Source organism: Megascapheus bottae, chromosome 13 (genome assembly GCF_031878675.1).
Source record: "Megascapheus bottae isolate mThoBot1 chromosome 13, mThoBot2.hap1, whole genome shotgun sequence".
NCBI lineage: Eukaryota > Metazoa > Chordata > Mammalia > Rodentia > Geomyidae > Megascapheus > Megascapheus bottae.
In genome coordinates this window covers 21,577,270-21,596,119 of record NC_143521.1, presented here as the reverse complement: position 1 = coordinate 21,596,119, position 18,850 = coordinate 21,577,270, and the positions used below count along the sequence as shown (strand labels likewise).

General features: G+C 36.8%; 1 protein-coding gene across 4 annotated transcripts in view; it reads left to right on the top strand.

Moving 5' to 3' along the window:
* Positions 1-18,850, top strand: part of Ythdc1 (YTH N6-methyladenosine RNA binding protein C1) — a 38,723-nt gene that overhangs the window by 14,745 nt on the left and 5,128 nt on the right. Inside the window, exons 5-16 of one of the 4 annotated variants that reach the window (XM_090343499.1) lie at positions 3,963-4,052; positions 4,484-4,537; positions 5,338-5,432; positions 6,907-7,015; positions 7,113-7,230; positions 10,887-10,971; positions 12,571-12,737; positions 15,230-15,312; positions 16,482-16,518; positions 16,591-16,654; positions 16,752-16,814; positions 18,534-18,668. In XM_090343499.1, coding sequence (XP_090199625.1) covers positions 3,963-4,052; positions 4,484-4,537; positions 5,338-5,432; positions 6,907-7,015; positions 7,113-7,230; positions 10,887-10,971; positions 12,571-12,737; positions 15,230-15,312; positions 16,482-16,518; positions 16,591-16,654; positions 16,752-16,814; positions 18,534-18,668 — 1,100 coding nt within the window. The remainder of the gene's footprint in view (positions 1-3,962; positions 4,053-4,483; positions 4,538-5,337; positions 5,433-6,906; positions 7,016-7,112; positions 7,231-10,886; positions 10,972-12,570; positions 12,738-15,229; positions 15,313-16,481; positions 16,519-16,590; positions 16,655-16,751; positions 16,815-18,533; positions 18,669-18,850) is intronic. The other 3 variants (XM_090343496.1, XM_090343498.1, XM_090343497.1) reach the window with 3 other exon arrangements.

The window sequence follows — 18,850 nt, the reverse complement described above, 5'->3', positions numbered from 1 at the left end:
TACCACATACATAGAAAAAAGCCGGAAGTGGTGCTGAGGCTCAAGTGGTAGAGCTCTAGCCTTGAGAAAGTCCAAGGACAGTGCTCAGGCCCTGAGTTCAAGCCCAGGACTGGCAAAAAAAAAAAAGTGTGTGGTGAGGGGCTGGGAGCGTAGCCTAGTGGCATAGTGCTCTCCTAGCATACATGAAGTCCTTGGTTCAATTCCTCGGTACTAGCCTTGAGCACAAAGTGTCCAAAGACAGTGTCGCAGGCCCTGAGGTCAAGTCCCAGGACTGGCAAAAAACAAAGTGTATGGTGAATATATATATAGTGTAATGGTGTTTATGTCAAGAAGCACTCAGATTCATTACATGAGCAGAAAATGTATTCAACATTAGAAAAATAATACCATTCTTTAGAATAGTTTTATTCTTGTAGAATAACATTTTTATTTTATTTTTTGTTTATTTGGGTCGTCTGTGGAACTTGAACGGTGGACCTGGAGCTGTCCCTGAGCTCTTCAGCTCTTGAACTGAAGGCCAGGGTTCTACCACTTAGAGCCACAGCGCCACTTCCAGTGTTTTGCTGATTAATTGGAGATAAGAATCTCAAGTGCAGGCTTCATGATCTTTACATCTCAGCCTCCTGATGAGTGTGAGACTCTAGATTGTAGATTTCAGTGTCTTGAGAGTCTCTTTCTCACAGCGTCTCTCACAGCTAGACTCACATATATTTGATAGGGTAAAAAAGTTTTTAACTGGGCTGGGAGTTTGGCCTAGTGGTTAAAGTGCTTGCCTCGCATGCACGAAGACACAGGTTCGATTCCTCGGTACCACATACTTAGAAAAAAGCCGGAAGTGGTGCTGAGGCTCAAGTGGTAGAGCTCTAGCCTTGAGAAAGTCCAAGGACAGTGCTCGGGCCCTGAGTTCAAGCCCAGGACTGGCAAAAAAAAAAAAAAAGTTTTTAACTGTAAGTTTTGGTATTTGTCTCCTGTCCTGCAGTGGATAAGGGAATAAGAATGCATTGGTAAGCCAGGTAGGGTGGTACATTTCTGAAATCCTGGGATCCGGGAGGATGGCCAGTTTAATAGGACTGTGTGACTAGTCTCAAAAAACTAGCCCTCCTCCCCAGTAAAATAGCACTGACACTGGGAACAAATGTTCAGTTACTGGGAGAATGTGTGAAACTACCCATTGGGGAAGATATTTTGCTCTTAATCTTTTTGATATTTGCTAAAAAAAATAGTTTAAAAATTTTATGTCAAACAATGGGAACTTGGTTAAATGGGAAGGTTGCAACAGTTTGTTTCTTCTTGTTCTTTTTGTGTGTGCGTATGCATGCGTGTGCATGTGCATGTGTACGCGTGCACCAGTAGCTAGGATTGATTATAGGTGTGAGCCACTTGCACCTGGTAACAGTTTGCTTTTTTTTTTTTTTTGATGCCAGTGTTGGGGCTTGAACTCAGAGCCTGGGTACTGTTCTTGGGATTTCTCAAGGCTCATGCTCTGCCATTTGAGCACCACTTCCAGCTTTTTTCTATGCATGTGGTACTGAGTAATCAAACCCAGGTCTTCATGCATGCTACGCAAGCACTCTACAACTAGGCCAAACTCACAGCCCCAGCGGTTTGCATTTTTAACAAACTCCTATGTAATGCCAATAATGTGGCAGGGTACTTACTGTTTTGTATAGAAGACGTTCAGACTGGATGGAGACTATACTTTTATATGTATATGGATATTAAATTTATTTTTTAAATTTTTTAGCGGTCCTGGTACTTGGACTCAGGGTTGGGCACTTGTCCAAAGGCTAGAGCACTCTACCACTTGAGCCACAGTGCCATTTCTAGCTTTTTCTGTTTATGTGATACTGAGGACTTGATATCCCCTTCATATATGCTAGCAAGCACTGTACTACCAAGCCACATTCCCAGCCCATGTTTTGCTTGTTTTTACTCAAACTTTGTAAGAATGTGTAAATAGTAAAGCTACTTGGTAAAACTTCCAATATGGCTTTCATTGTTCTTTAGCAAGTTTATTTTTTGTTTTGATCATTTTTTTCCTCAGAATTTTTAGTAACTTAAATGAAATAATACACTGGTAGATAAAACTTTATTAGGTAGATAATTTCGCTATTTTGACCTGAGATAAGCTGATGGAGGAGGAAGCCATAATTTTTCTTTTTTGTTTTTTTTTCAGTGCCTGAGTGCTGCCCTTGGGCTTTCTCAAGGCTAGAGCTCTACCATTTGAGTCACAGCACCATTTCCAGCTTTTTATTATGTATGTGGTAGTGAGGAATTGAATACTGATCTTCGTGCATGCTGGGCAAGCACTCTACACTAGGCCAAACTCCTGGCCCAAGGAAACCATAATCTTAAAACTGACACAGATAAACTCCAGTGATTGGTGGTCGTGGTGGTGGTATTTTTTGCTCTGGGTTTTCTTTTGGGATGAGAAAGTGAACAAATGCAGAAAGGGAGCCAGGAAGGGACAGACAAATCTAATCATGCTATTTGAAGTATAACCTTATAGGTTATGTGGAAAGTGATGTATGTAACTTGCAGGCAGGAATGAGAGAGGGGGAAGCTAAGGGAAAGCAAAAGAAGGGTGATATTATCTAAAAATAAAAATTTTTAAAAAAGGACTCATTACCTGACTTATGAAATGGCAACTCCTCTATATGTTACGTTAATATTAAAATAAAATATTTGTAAGAGTAATTCTTACAAAAAAATTGAGAGCCAGGAGTCAGTGGCTCACTCCTGTAATCCTAGCAACTGGAAAGGCCAAGATCTGAGAATCTCAGTTGGAATCCTGTCTAGGCAAGAAAGTCTGTGAGACTTCAATTAACCACCAAAAAGCTCGGATTGGAGATATGCTCAAAGAGTGTTAGCCTTAAACAGAAAAGCCCAAGGACAGACCCATGGACAGACCCCAGGACCAATGTTAAAAAAAAAAAAAAAAAAAAGAAATCCTGTTTACTCATTACAGAAACACGATCATCTGCTTCTATTATTTTTCCTGCATTATCTGAGTGAGAGATTATTTTAGTACTTTGAACTTCAGTAAATGTGCTCCTTTTTTTCCCATTTTTCTTTTTTAAGGCTAATCCTTGATTTGTGCTGCTGAAAAGGCCAAGGAGAGAAAAGTATACATATGTGTGTGTGGGTGGGGGGGTGGTGGGTTAGTCATGTTTTGAAAGAATTAAAAAAAAAATAGTCCTAGTATCTTCAGAAGTAGTAATAAGGAATCTTCTCAGTAGAGATCTCAGCTGGGTGCCAGTGGGTCAAGCTTGTAAGCTACTCAGGACACTGAGATCTGAGCATCTTGATACTTTAAATTGGGTAGACAAAAATCACTTTCCTTCCTTTCTCCCTCCCTCCCTCATTCCCCCTCTCCGTCCCTCCCTCCCCCCCCCTCTCTCTCTCTCTTTCTTTCTTTCTTTCTTTCTAGAACTCAGGGCCTGGGCACTGTCCTTGGTGAGTTTTTGCTCAAGGCTAATGCTCTGCCACTTGCACCACAGCACCACTTCTGGATTTTTCTGAGTATGTGGTACTGAGGAATCAAACCTAAGGCATTGTGCATGCTAGGCGAGCACTGTAGCACTAGGCTATGCTCCCAGCCCCACCTTAATTTTTAAACAGTACCATTTGGAATTGAGAGATAAGAGAGATAAACAGTGACCAGTAACCTTAAGAACTATATAAAATCAGATACATGATGGGTTCTTTGAATTATACCAATACTAGAGCTTGAACCTCAGGGTTTCAGTTACCTTATTCTGCTTCCACTTAGGCCATGCTTTCACTTCTGGCTTTTTACTAGTTATTTGGAGATGAGTTTCAAGGATTTGTCACATGGCTTGGCTCAAAACCTTATTCCTCAGATCTCAACCTCTTGAGTAACTAGCATTAAAATCACAAGCCATTGGCACCCAGCTCTGTATTATATATTTTTTTAAACTTTTGGAATTTTTTTGTTTTAGATGAGAAAAAGAAAGAAAGGAAGAGAGCTCGAGGCATATCACCAATTGTTTTTGATAGAAGTGGAAGCTCTGCTTCAGAGTCATATGCAGGTAATCTGTTTGCTTTTATTGGTGATCATATATGACTGGTTCCAATGTAATCTGCTTTAGAAAGTATGTGGAGGCTGTAGTTTAGTGTGAACTTGTTGTCCATTAGTATCAATTTTTGGCATGTTTAGTGTAATAACTATAAAGGAAACTTTCCTTATTTTAATCTGTTCTGTTACTGCTTAAGTGGAATTTTCACTTTTTTTTGTGGAAGATGATGATTCAGTGACTAGTTTTCTGAGTGGGAAACTGTTCAAATACATCCATTAAAAAAAAATCAAACCCAAAAAACAAAACACTCGTACACATTGAGAAGTATTTTTTTGTGTGTGTGGGTGCGCCAGGAATGAGGATCTTATGTGAGAAGACTGTAGAAATTTTGTCTTATTTCTATTAAAACTCAATCTGAACAAATGTACTTTGGCTAAATACAGGTTCAGAAAAGAAGCATGAGAAATTATCATCTTCCGTTCGTGCTGTCCGAAAAGGTATCATTTAAATTTGAAATTGTTTTCATTGCATGCTCCATGAAATCATTGTTTTGCTCTATTGGTTCTGCATTAATAGTTGGCTTTGATGTAGTAATGTTCCGATATATTATCTTAAAGAAAAAAAATAACATAATTTAAAAGCTCCATGCTTTTACTTCATAGCTTTCAGAACAATACCAAACATCTTATAATATTTCAGTTTTTGGACACAATAAGATGAGTATGTGTGCATAATGATATACTATCAGTCTTTAAATTAATCTGTTTAAAATACAAAATTTGGACTGGTTGATGGTAGATTACTTTTAATTCTAGCTACTTAGGCCACTGAAATCAGAAGTTCAGAGCCAGCCAAGGCAGAAAAGTCTGAAAGACTCCACCCCCTGTTAACCAGGAAAACGTAGGACTGGAGGCATGGTACAAAATGTAGAACATGAGTAGTGAGAAAGCAGAAGGCCCTTAATACTAGCTTATATTGGCACCAAAAATAAATAAACTAAATTAAACCTGTAGCCAAAATAAGAACAAGGAAAAAAAGGGAATAATCCTTATAGCTGTTTCCATACTTAAGTATGGATCTGGTATATCGGAATATCACTAGATTAGTTTGACCTTTTCGCAGTGCTGGTTCTTTTTTCTTAGCTTTGTTTTATTACATGTTGTGCTTTAGCTATCCAGGCTGAGTATTGAAATTTAGCTGGGTTGTGGTGGGCTTATTTTAGTATACGTAATAGCTATGGTGATGGTTTATGATTAATAAGTTTTGCTTTCTTCCTTTCTTCCTCTCTCTTTTTCAGATCAAACCAGTAAACTCAAGTATGTCCTTCAGGATGCGAGATTTTTCCTCATAAAGAGTAACAACCATGAGAATGTGTCTCTTGCCAAAGCTAAGGTATTAATGTCAGTTCTGTTGAAGGTGTCTTAATCTTGAAGATTTTTTAATGGGGATGTTATTCAAGATAAGTTACTAAGTTATCTCAATCGCACAGCTCCTCAAACTATCACTTAAAAAGCAATAGTACTCTGAAGCTCAGTTGCCACTTAGGATCTAGCTTGTGGCTAGATTGCTATTAGAAGTTACAGTGTTAGCGGGGTGTGATCTTAGCTACTCAGGAAGCTGAGAGATCTGAGGATCACGGTTCAAAGCCAGCCTGGGCACTAAAGACCTTGAGATTCTTATCTCCAAATTGGAAGTGGCACTATGGCTCAACGGGTACAGTGGTTGGTAGTCTTGAACTGAAGAGCCCAGGGACAGTGCCCAGACCCAGAGTTCAAGCCCTACCACCTACTTAAAAAAAAAAAAAAGGTCCAATGTTTTGTGGACTTCATAGTGTATTTTTTTCTTCGATTCTGCCTTTCCCTTCTTTCTTGTTTGCTCATTATTGTTGTTGTTGCTGTTCATGAGGCTTGAACTTAGGGCCTGGGCACTGTCCCTGACTGCTAGCTTGTGTTCCTGCTCTGTCTATCTGTCTGCCCTTCCCCCTCCCCCTTTCTCCTTCCCCCCCTTCCTTCCCCTCTTTCCTTCTCCCCATTCCTCCCCTCCCCCTCCTCTCTCTTGCCCTTTCCTCCCCTCCTAGTCTCCTCCTCATCCCCTCTCGCCTTCCTTCTCCTCCCCTGTTCCTTTCCCTCTTCTCCCACTCCCTCTCTCCCTCCCTCCCTTTGATTTTTTTTTTTTGGTGGTTGATTGGAGTTGTGTGTGGCAGATTTTGCTGTCCAAGGCTGGTTTTGAACCACAATCCTCAGATCTCCACCTCCTGAGGCTAGGATTATTGGCAAGATCTTCCAGTATCCAGCTCATTTTTATTTATTCAGTTGTGACATATAGTGCTAACACTTTAGTATTTTCTTTATTTGTTAATTATATTATATGGATGTTTGTTTTATGCCTTGAGCTTATGTAGAAGAGAAATCATTCTTTCATTGATAGATTGCTTTTTAGCAGTATGATTACTTAGATTCATAAAAAAAAAAAGGAAGAGTTTGCTTTCAAACATGATGCAGACTTTACAATAAAAGGTGCCCACTGTAGGATAATACTTCAAGATGTTAATTTTCTTTTTAGATTCAAAACCACATTTGTGTGTTATACTTACTATTAAACTATTTTGCCACCTTTGATTTAAGTGAAGTGACAGATTTTTTAACTGACAACACAATGTTAAAGCTTACCTAAGAATAGTTTTGTTTTTGTTAGTATTTAGTTTTTTTTTAACCTTGAGTCAGTGATAACCCATAGTTATAAACAGGACCATTAAATACTGAATAACTCTGCCTACTCGAAGTAAGTTTATGTCAAGACTGAGCATGCAATATGAATGACATTTACAGTTAAATTTCAAATTGTGTTCTTTGTATCACTTACATAGGGTGTATGGTCCACACTGCCTGTAAATGAGAAAAAGCTAAATCTTGCATTCAGATCTGCAAGGAGTGTTATCTTAATATTTTCTGTCAGAGAAAGTGGAAAATTTCAAGGTAAGACTAGAAATAATTTGGATATCTATCTGTCTATAAATAGATATATAAGCATTAATTGTATCAACACCCATGTAATATTTTATGATTTCCTTAGGGTTTGCAAGACTTTCTTCAGAATCACACCACGGAGGATCTCCTATACACTGGGTGCTTCCCGCAGGAATGAGTGCTAAAATGCTGGGAGGTGTCTTTAAAATTGACTGGATTTGCAGGTAAACAAAAACACTTCAGTACTGAGGAAATTGTCCTATTTTGTATGGGCTACCAATTAGGAAAGATAAAACTCTACCATGGTTTATTTTATTACTCTTAGGTGTCCATTTGGGAGGAATGTCATAGTTAGGATGATTTTAGGCCATGAAATTTATTTGCATTCTGACATGAGTCAGAATGGGGGAAGATGCATTTTCTCATGTCAGTATGTAATTAAATAGCAAAACGATATTTAAGAGTTTTACACATTTTTGGTTACTTGGAATGTCTGCATATCTGCTATTTTCAATCAATCATTTAGTTACTGAGTGGGGAAGTACTCTGTTTTGGGTAACAATTTTGGAGGCTAGTTGTGAAGAATTATTTTATAAGGATTTAGTGATTCCTGTGTTTTATAATCCTGTGATCTTTTGCAACGTTCAACTGTTTGTTTAAAAAATAAGCATATTTTACACTTGAGTTACTACACTGTTGGTTTATTTTATTTTATTTCATTTTTTGGGTCAGTGGCGAGACTTGAACTCTGGGCCTTAGCCCTGTCCCTGAGCTCTTCAGCTCTTGAGCCATGGCTCCACTTCCAGTGCTCTGATGGTTAATTGGCATAAGCGCCTCAGCCCAGGGCTGGTTTTTGAACACTGTTCTCAGATCTCAGCCTCTTTAGTAGCCAGGATTACAGTCATGAGCCACTTGAGCCACCAGTGCCCAGCTACTGCACTGTTTTAAGGCTTTATATCATTGTTCGTACAAAGCTAATTATATACACCAGCTTTTCATGGTGTGTATAAGTCTTTTAATTTTTGACACTCACTGAAAGGGAAAAGGAGTATATGATTGTGTGTGTGTGTGTGTGTGTGTGTGTGTGTGTGTGAGTAAGTTATAAGCTAACTTAGAGTGTTAGATTTTGAAGGGAATTGATCAGCAATAATAAAGGAAAAGTGCTATTTCTGTTCAGGGATAGAAAAGGTTTAGGAGGGGGAGGGTACAGGTTAGCAGTAGTATATTGCTTATTCCTCTTCAGGGATAGGGCCTGTTGTATGCATGTGCATGCATGTGTTTTTGGAGGGAATGTCGGTCATGGGGATTGATCTCGGGGCATGGGTACTGTCTCTTAGCAATTCTGCTCAAGGCTAGTGCTAGTGATCTACCACTTTGGGCCATAGCACCACTTCTTGCTTCCTGGGGGTTAACTGGAGATAAGTCTCATGAGTAGATGAGTTTTATTAATAGATTATTTAATCTTCATGATATTCTTAATCTGCTCACCATTGTATATAGCAACAAGAAAAAAGACCCAAGTACTAAAAATAGGTGTAAAATTTTGGACCTCAAAGGGGCTTTATTGTTTTAAAGTAAGCTTTTAGATTTAATGATAGAAATATTTAAAAAAAAAACTATACATTTGACACATAAGTTCTGTTCCATTGCAATTTTATACCACTTAATGGTTCTGGAAGGCACTTGATACTACATTCCTTACATTCATGTTTCTGTGATATAAAAGTTACTTTGAATGTTCCATGTTTTGAGTTTTCTCTATAAAATGTGGATTACATTTGACTTTCAGAACTCGATAGTATTTACTAATTTACTAATTTACTAATGTTTTTCCTTTTCAGCTATAGTAATCACTAGGTGCCTAAGCAATTTTAGGGTTTTAAAACTAGCCTTTAATAGGTTTGTTTGATTAGTATTGGTAGTATCTGATTGTGAAAATATACTCTTGAAACCCTCCTCCATCTTGTTGAAACCTTGATGATGACCCTGTGTATGACCCTGTAAATGCATGTTAGCTGATAGGAAGCCATTAAACAAATGCTTGACTTTGAATTGTTACCAGGATGATTAGGTCAGAGTAAAGCTATGACACAGCGTCTTCCAGAATTACATTTATTGATGTATCTTATCCTCATTTCTTTCTAGTTAAACCAGGTTTCAGAAAACCTATCTCCTTATCTTTAACTGTCTTTTTCAAACTTTAACCACCAAATTACTGCTCTCCAGCACATAAATTGCAGTTTTCTGTCCTTTCATTGGATTTGTTCCATTTGCTGAGACCTTCCATGTTCTATAGAGAACAGTAAAGATAAATCATATCAATAATCTTCATAATATCTGTTCCAAAGGCAATGGGACGCCTATAATAAGTATGATTCTGGGAGAATCTCAGTTCTGAGAAAAATAATGTGTGGACTGCAGACCAGTAATTGATCTTTATTTTCCATGATTTCACACTTACAACATCATCTGAGATTAACTAGTTTCTTCAAACAGGGAAACAAAATCTTAAAATCTAGTTAGACACAGTACAACCTGAAATAATGGATCTATCTGGCTTTGCCATGTGCCTTTACACATGTCTAGTAATAATCTGTGACTTTCCCATAGTAGTTTTTTGTTTTTGTTTTTTCCTCCCAGTCCTGGGCTTGAGCTCAGGGCCTGAGCACTGTCCTTGGACTTTTTTCAAGGCTAGAGCTCTACCATTTGAGCCTCAGCACCACTTCCGGCTTTTTTCTATGTATGTGTACTGAGGAATCGAACCTGGGTCTTCGTGCATGCTAGGCAAGCACTCTACCATTAAGCCAAACTCCTGGCCTGTGAAGTGAATTTTAATTACATTTTGATATCCTTTGATGAGTTTAACTTGTATTATAATGAAAAATTCTTTCATTAAAATAATAACTTGACACTTGTTTATTCATGGTAATTAAATAAGGTCTTAGTAGTCATATTGATTACTATTCCTTGGTAACAACAGTTGCTCATTGTGTCATTTTGTGCTTGGCATTGTGCTAGATTATTAAATAGAAAATACACCATATTCCTTATTTTTTACCATTATGAGACCATTTTGTGTTATGTCTTACACAGCTCAGCCAAACGTTAATATTTATATTAGGTATCTTATATCTGAATTGAAGTAAAAGGCATAGTTAATATAGACATGAAATTCTTCTTTGTAACTATTTCCTGTGCGTCTTACTGAATATTGAATATTACTTTACTAATGAGGGAAGGACACTTGAATATGAAAAACAGCTCTGAATTTAAGGTTGGGGAACATTTCTATTTTCATTTGGTGTTAGCAGCTATGTTGAAGTTGTTACTTAAATAAAGTTTTCTTTGAGTACTTGACAATGAGGAAAATATTAAGTAATTTATATATGTCACTATTTTCAAACTACATAAAGATGAATATTAGTAAAATACGTTACAATATCCTGTTTGTTTTGGTCATGGTGGGGCGTGGAGTCTGTCTGGGCCTGTGTGCTGTCTCTGAGCTGTTCAGCTCAAGCCTATCACCCTACCCCTTGAACCACAGTACCACTTCTGGTTTCCTGGCTTTTGTGCCTGAGCTGGCTTTGAACTGTGATTCTCAAATCTGAGCCTCCTGAGTAGCTAGGATTATAGGTGTGAGCCACCTCACCTGGCGATATCCTTGTTTTTAAACTAAAGCTTATGCTTGCAGAAGGGAAGTTGGACTTCAACAAAGTGTATGTCTTTGAGCACTGTACATAAGGTACCCATTTGATTTAATGGCTCAACTTTTTAAAAATTTATGTCAGAGGCAATTAAATTGTAACTATACTTTCAATTTTGAATTTGATATTTTAAAGAAATTTGCCAAAGGATTTAATTGGTAATACTTTGTATTTAGGCGTGAATTACCCTTCACTAAGTCAGCTCATCTCACCAATCCTTGGAATGAACACAAGCCAGTAAAGATTGGACGTGATGGACAGGTTTGTTCTTATTTTTCCCTCCTCCCCAAATCCCATATTTAGCTAACTGTTATAAAAAAGAAAGAAAGAAAGAAAGAAAGAAAGAAAGAAAGAAAGAAAGAAAAAAAAAATGGCCAGGCTCGGTGGCTCACTACTCAGGAGACTGAGGCTGAGATCTAAGAATCATGGTTCAAAGCCAGCCAGGGCACTAAAGACCCCAAGACCCTGAGACTCTTATCTCCATTTAATTTCTAGAAGAGGGGAAGTGGGGCTGTGGCTCAAGGGGTAGGTGTAGGGTGGTAGCCTTGAGCAGAAGAGCTCAGGGATAGCACTCAGGCCCAAGGGTAGGGTGGTAGCCTTGAGCTGAAGAGCTCAGGGACAATGCCCAGGTCCAGGGTTCAAGCCCTATGACCCACCAAAAACAAAACAAAAACATGTATTAAAGAACTTTTTTTTGTTGGTCTGTTAAGGGCCTGGACGCTGTCCCTGACACTTGAACCACAGCGCCACTTCTGGTTTTCTTGTGGATAATTGGAGATAAGAGTCTCATTGGCTCTTGTGCCTGGGTTGGCTTTGAACTATGAACCTCAAATCTCAGCCTCCTGAGTAGCTAGGATTACGGGGTGAGCCACAGAGCTCCACTAAAGAACATTTTTTAAAGCCATTTCTGAAAGATAAGAAATGTGAAAAAGTGAAGCCATTTTAATTTGATGTTCCTCATTGTATTATCAATTAGTAAGACATCTATTGGCATTGAAATATAGGTCACTTTTTATATGATACTTTTATTAGTAAAGGGAAAACTATAAAATTGGTTTGATTTTAGAAGTTTATATGTTCACCTGCCTGTGTAGTTACTATAGTTCAGTTTATTGTCCATGCATTTGGCACACCACACGTATGTGACTACTGAGATGAGGACTTTCTCCTTTTATATTTGTTATTTGTACGAAGAAAGTTCTTTGATTAGAATACAGTAGACCAGAATGGAAGGTGATGTGTTCTTAAACATTGTGATTATGAATTGAAATTTGGAGCCATGAATATTTCAGGTTGTACACTTTGAGTAAAAAATACACAAAACCCTTTTTAAACTGGGTTTCAAAAATTGTCTATATAGTTGAGGCGACCTAAAACTCAAAATCTTTTGTCCTCGCCTCCTGAGCTTCTGGGATTGTGGATTTGTGCCATTATACTTGTCTCACTTTGAAAGGTTTTGTGACTCTTAACAGCATATTAGAATTGGTTCCATTGTCTGTGCTTGTAATCCTAACTATTAAGGAGGCTAAGATCTGGGTTCAAAGATAGCCCAAGCAGGAAAGTTCATGAGACTCTTGTCTCCAGTTAGTAAAAATACTGGGAATGGAGCTGTGACTCGTGTCGTGGTATGTTTCCTTGAGCCAGAAAGCTCAGAGACAGCATCAAGGCCCTGAGTTTGAGCCCTAGGACTGGTGATACACACAAAACCAGCAAGGAAGAAACAAGACCTTATTAGAACCTCATCATCATTCTTGGGAAGGAGTCTTCTGTGAGGCATTTTGCTTTTGTATTAGGAGAGTGCAAAATGTTCTGTTCTGCTGCTTTTGTCTTATAAATGTTGCTGCTACTCTCCTATTCTAGGAAATTGAACTCGAATGTGGAACTCAGCTCTGTCTTCTATTTCCCCCTGATGAAAGTATTGACTTGTATCAGGTCATTCATAAAATGCGCCACAAGCGAAGAATGCATTCTCAGCCCAGATCAAGAGGACGTCCATCCCGTCGAGAACCAGTCCGGGATGTGGGAAGGTTAGAAACGTTCTTTGGACTGGTAATAGGCACATGTATCAGGATAACATGATGGAGGAATATGATTCGTCAAAAGTTTGTCCTGCGGTAAAGAAGAAAGAGAAAATCCTCAAATCAAGCTGCATGGACTAGTTTGTGGCTTCATTGAGGATTTCACATGGTCACCTTGGTCTCAGTCATTTTTCAAGAGGAAAATGGGGATCTTTCCTTATGCAAAAAAAAAAAAAAAATCCTAAAGAGTCATACAAGTTTAGCTTAGCTAGTACTCTGATAATGCAGAGCGCAAGTGAAATGAGGTAGGCATTTGTTGCTATGAACAGGCTAGAAAAGAGGAAGAGAAGGAAGTCTTTATTTGCAAAAATTGTTAATACTTTGTAAAAAGCCTTTTCTTTCAGGTGTGTCTCTGGATAATCCTTATCAGATATGGGACTTTTATAAAGGATCACTAATATTTTTTGAGAAGATGACGCCTCATTTAGAGGATAAAATATTTAAGTTATTTTGATTCAAGAGGAGCATTATTGGGACTTTCAAAATTTTGTCACCGTGATGTGTTAACCCCATTGCCAGATATTCTCTAACATGTGCCCAGTGAATTCATACATCTTGCTGAGCTTCTGAAAACAATAGGTTCTTTCCAAAGGGGATCAAGTGGCCCTGGGAGACCCGGCAACAAACCAAAAGGAAGGGCTGTTGCTGTGTCTGTTTACAACATTTCCAGATGCTGGCAGTACCTGTGGACTTAAAAGTGTTTTTAGAGGATCGTCATGGTTATTGAGCACTACTTATGAACTAAACAGCATTTTCCAGGAAAAGGGGGTTTAACTTGTTACAGAATTGGAGAGAAGTCTTTGCAAAGGACTGATTTAATCCCTTCTACCCAACACCTTCCCTTGTATAGATTTGCATACAGCTAAACCTAAAATATTCTACTAAAGACTGTTGGATATGTGGTTGATGGGATGAAACCTTTGGTTAAGTTTCCTTTTGGTGGAAACATCCTGTGGTAGGTACAGATAACCCAACAAGAGTCCCATTTCTTTGAGCCTAAAAAGGACATTGTCAAATAGGTAGGAGGAAACCTGGCAGAGCCCCTTACTTTTTGCCTAAAAGGACTGAGCACCAAGATGTCTTTTGAAGTTTTAAGCTAAGAGGTTTCCAGTGCAATACAGTATATACACGTGAAGTTTTTCCTCAGTTTTGCAATGGACTGCAAACTATACTTATTACACCACTACTCCTCCTCTCAAGCCTGCCAGGGCCTCCATTTATATACGTATGTGGCATACAGCTTAAAGTCAGTAGTTGGACTACCATATGAACTGTTACTATCATGTTTTAGACCCGGTCGTAAATGCACTCCCAAAACTACAAGAAAGCGGTATGTTTATTTTTTTAAACCAGCTTTTAATTTTCTTAGTATTTATTGTAGATGATGCAACTGTTTTATTCTGTGGGGGGGCTTGGGACTGTTGAACTTTGCAGTTTGAGTAAACTTAAAAAAATGAATGAAAGTAGTTAATATGGAAAAAATAGCTGGAAAAAATAGTGGTACCAGGTTATATAGATTTCTTTGATATTTAAGGTTAAAAAAAACCTGCTTAAATGTTTTGAATTCGTTTTTATTTAGCTTTTTACTAAATGCTAAGTTGAAGTATATTTTATGATGTCTGAAAATAACCATTAAGATTTATGGAAGATATTAAAGAGCAGCCCTCTGCAAATAGCAACTTTCTAAAGAATATACTTGGAACTAGTTTTATGAATTCTGTTAAAACTATGTCCCATTCATTACTTGCCAAGTTATAAAAGCCATTTTATTTCATAAGGCACTGTTTGTAAAAATTTTCCATAATTACTTAATGTTAATATAGAAAGAATAATTGTAATTAAGAAATAGTAAGAATTAACTTTTAGAATATTAAGGTATCTTAACTGGTAATAACTTATGCTCATGAAAAGTATAGTTTTGTGCAAATCAGAGGAAAAATACTTAGATGTTTTAAATTTTGTTTAGACTTATTTTTAATGACAGAAGCCATAGATTTTAGAATCACCTATTGTTTAGTGTTAATATGGGTTGTTCCCTCTCCAGCACCTTTTTCACCTGCATGGCAATTTTTTTTTTAATGTTTTGTCAGACTTGATATGACGTTCATCTGAGGATAAATCATTTACTTTTGTTTAGACTATTAAAATGTGATTTATGTTTCACATAAATAGGATTTATGTATTTCAGTCAGAGGTTGTCAGTGGCATGAGATTGCAAGGAATACTTATTTTCCAGAAATATGCATTTAAGATTTGGTTTATAAAGATTAATTTGAAGAATTAAAATTTAAGACTTGTAAGATAAATTGGTCACCAAAAATTGTTAATTTTAAGGGAGCAATGGGCTATTATTTGGACTTTTCTCTGTCAGAAACTCTTGTTTTGATGTTTGTTCTCCCAGCAGTTTTTGGTTTAATTTCTAATGTGTCTAATTTGTGTAGGCGTCGACCAGAAGATTATGATATTCATAACAGCAGAAAGAAACCAAGGATTGACTATCCCCCTGAGTTTCACCAGAGACCAGGTTAATATTTTATAATCCTGCAGATATTTGACTTTAAAATATTAAAACAAACCAAAACTTACATTATAACCCTATACTTCTAAAAGTGAAGAAACTTTAGGACATGACTACTTAAACTTTAGGAAATCATTAGTAATTCTTATTTGTATTCATCTACTTTCAGATTGTTTAATTATTTTAGTATGAGTAATCATCTTAGTTACATAAAATTGCTAATTTTGCAAAAATGGAAACTTGTCTCCACATGTATTTAAGATGAAATGTACTTACGGGACACAGTAATCCTATATTTTTAATTATGCTTTTGTTCCATTTAATACTAAGGGTTTCACGTGGTGTATTGCATTGATTGGAAGTTGAAATTAGCTCTTTTTTTTTTCTTAAACACTTGACTATTTTGGAGTGAGCTGGAAAAATTATTTGTTGATTTAAATGCACCCTTTCAATTATTTTATTTTTACTGGAACATTAAAAAAAACTTCAGAGGGAATTTATATTGACAACATAGTGATAGTTATTAAATTGGCCACTTGGAACTTGGTGTTATCATTATGGAGTTTTATGTATCTAAGCGTCTTTTCTAAAATAAAATACACTAGCTTAGATTTTTTTCCCCCCCAGTAACAGGACCACTAAAGTAGTTTTTCATTTTAGTTTTCAGGATCTTTACTAATAGAAACAATAATACTATTTTCTTTTATTCCCATGGTTCTTTTATTTAAAATTGCAAGCATTTCATTTTTGCGACTTTTGCAATTTTGTTTTCATTTTTAAAACTTAACCTGGTTTACTTAGGAAATCCTATATCTACTGCAGGTAAACATCTGTCTTAAGGAGGTCCTGTTACACTGTCTTCAAGATAATTCTTCTGCTCTTACTTTCTCTATGGTGCATAATAAAGTTTTCTATGTAGCAAAATTTTGGGCCATGAACTTAGGAGACACATTTGAAAACTTGTCTAGTAATTTACAATTCTGTGATACCATTAAGTTTACATAGTTACTTCCTATATTACATTATCTGAAAGGACAAATGAAAAGTGGATTATAAGATCACTTCAAATACATATTTTGTGGGAAGAGTTGAACCGAGTAATAAAGAAGGTTTAATTATAATACCACAGTAAAAAATATAAATTTGATTTACCAAAATACTTGATGTTTGAACAGGGTATTTAAAGGATCCACGGTACCAGGAAGTAGATAGGTAAGTTGGGTTCACTCTTGTTTAGTTTTGAATTACATTCTTGGAACTAGTTTATGAGTTACCTGAATTTAGTTTCACAAATCTTATTCCCAACAGACGATTTTCAGGAGTTCGCCGAGATGTTTTTTTAAATGGGGTAAGCATTAAATTTTATATACTTAGTATATAGATGAATGCTGGGTCTAATTTGTTTTGTAGTCTTTACTTACTGTCCTTATCATTTTTCATTTTAGTCCTACAATGATTATGTGAGAGAATTTCATAACATGGGACCACCACCTCCTTGGCAAGGAATGGTTTGTATTACTTTCTTTTAAAAATTTAACGTCGTTTTCAGTTCCTAATAGTTTGAGTGCTTCTTGGAATGTGGCAGTTACAGTTATCATTGAAGAGGTTAACATACAGATTTTTGGTGACATAAAATTACATGCTAATTTTAAAACTAAAGTTGATTTGGTAGCTGAGGATTAGTTGATGTGAGTAGTAGAGTAGTAGTAGAGTCATAATGTAAGCTCTTCCTAGGTTCAGGTGTATTCCCTTCTTTTTCTGAGTTTGAGATCTTAAAGTTTATTTTTCTTCATTTGTAAAGTTCAGTGAGCATTATTTAATTATTTGGCTCATAAGTTGAATATTTAGCCCTTTGCTTAAGATTGCTTTCACTCATGTTAGTGAGTGAAGTGAATTATATTACCTCAGATAGTTGGTAATTTAATATAGAATATGTTAAGCTTTAGGATTATGGAAAAGATAAAATTGACAAAACAAATTTAAGTTTAGCATAGTAACAGTTTTAATATTCATTAAATCCAGTTCTTTCCTTAAAACTGAATCTTGATTGTTGATTTTGTATTATTTTTTTAAGAAAAATGTTTATTTTTATTTTTTAAATTGTACAAAGGGGTTTGCCATTCTATAAATTAGGTTATGCTTGGTCAATGTCACCCCTTTTCCATTTCCTCCTGTGTCTGCTCAGTATATCTAAGATAATAAATATTGCCAAAGCATTAATTTGAACACTGGGGACTGGGTACTGTCCCTGAGCTCTTAAGCTCAAGGCTATTATCCTTCCTCTTGAACCACAGTGCCACTTCTGATTTTCTAGTAGTTAACTGGAGATAAGAGTCTCGTGGACTTCAGTGCCTATACTGGCTTTGAACAGCAATCCCCCGATCTTGGCCTCCTGAGTAGCTAGGATTACAGGCATGAGCCACCTTGTCCAGCCCAAAGCATTAATTTATAAGGAAAATTAGAAATTAGCCTTTTGTGTATCTCACTTTAAATTTTTGTGCGTATCATTTTATCTTTTTCTCATATTACCTCTTCATTGGACCTTTTATTTCACTTGTGGTTTTAAGCTATTGCTTAAAAATAGGTGATTTTTCATGAAAACTCTTTACTGTTGAGCTTATAAAATTAAAAACATGAAACTTTTTTTTAATGTGTATATGGTCCTGGGGCTCGAACTCAGAGCCTGGGCACTGTCCTGAGAACAACTGGTGCTGTTCCACTTGAATCACAGCTCTAGTTCTGGCTTTTTAGTGACTGAAGATAAGAGTCTCATGGATTTTCCTGTCCAGGCTGGCTTCTAACCTTGATTCTCAGATCCCAGCCTCCTAAATAAGATTATAGGTGTGAACCACCAATACCCATTTGAAGTTTTTATATATAAAAATAATCTTGTGTACTACCACCCAGCCCTATCTCCTGGGTCTTGGGGATTGCTTTTTTTGCTGTCTGTTTTTAATGAGTGGTAAGGAAAAAGTCTTTAGGACAGTGCTTACTTATCTCCTACTATTCTAACTTAAATGTCATCTGTGGGAAAGTATGAACAGATCTTCGAAGGTTTACAAATGGAAAGCTTATTATACATTTGATTTTTAAAAAGAGATACTTTGAAAAAATTTAATTCCAAGTAAATGACTAATGAAGATTATTTTGTTTGGGATTGGTGGTTTCAGTATGCAGTGGAAGAATAGCTTTGGTCTGTTCTTACAGAAGTGATTTTCCTTTTTCAGCCTCCGTATCCAGGGATGGAACAGCCTCCACACCATCCCTACTATCAGCACCATGCTCCTCCTCCTCAAGCTCATCCTCCTTACTCAGGACACCATCCAGTACCACACGAAGCAAGATACAGAGATAAACGAGTAGTAAGTGTATCAGGAGGGGCTACTTAGAAATGTGAGGTCACCAGATTATTCTGAATGATGAGCCATTTTGTATCCTTAATGCAGACTCTTAAGATTCATCCAGCTGCCAACTTGATTTTATTGAGAATGGCTAATAATACCCTTATGAATTAGTTAGGTAGAAATAAATTCAGACTACTTAA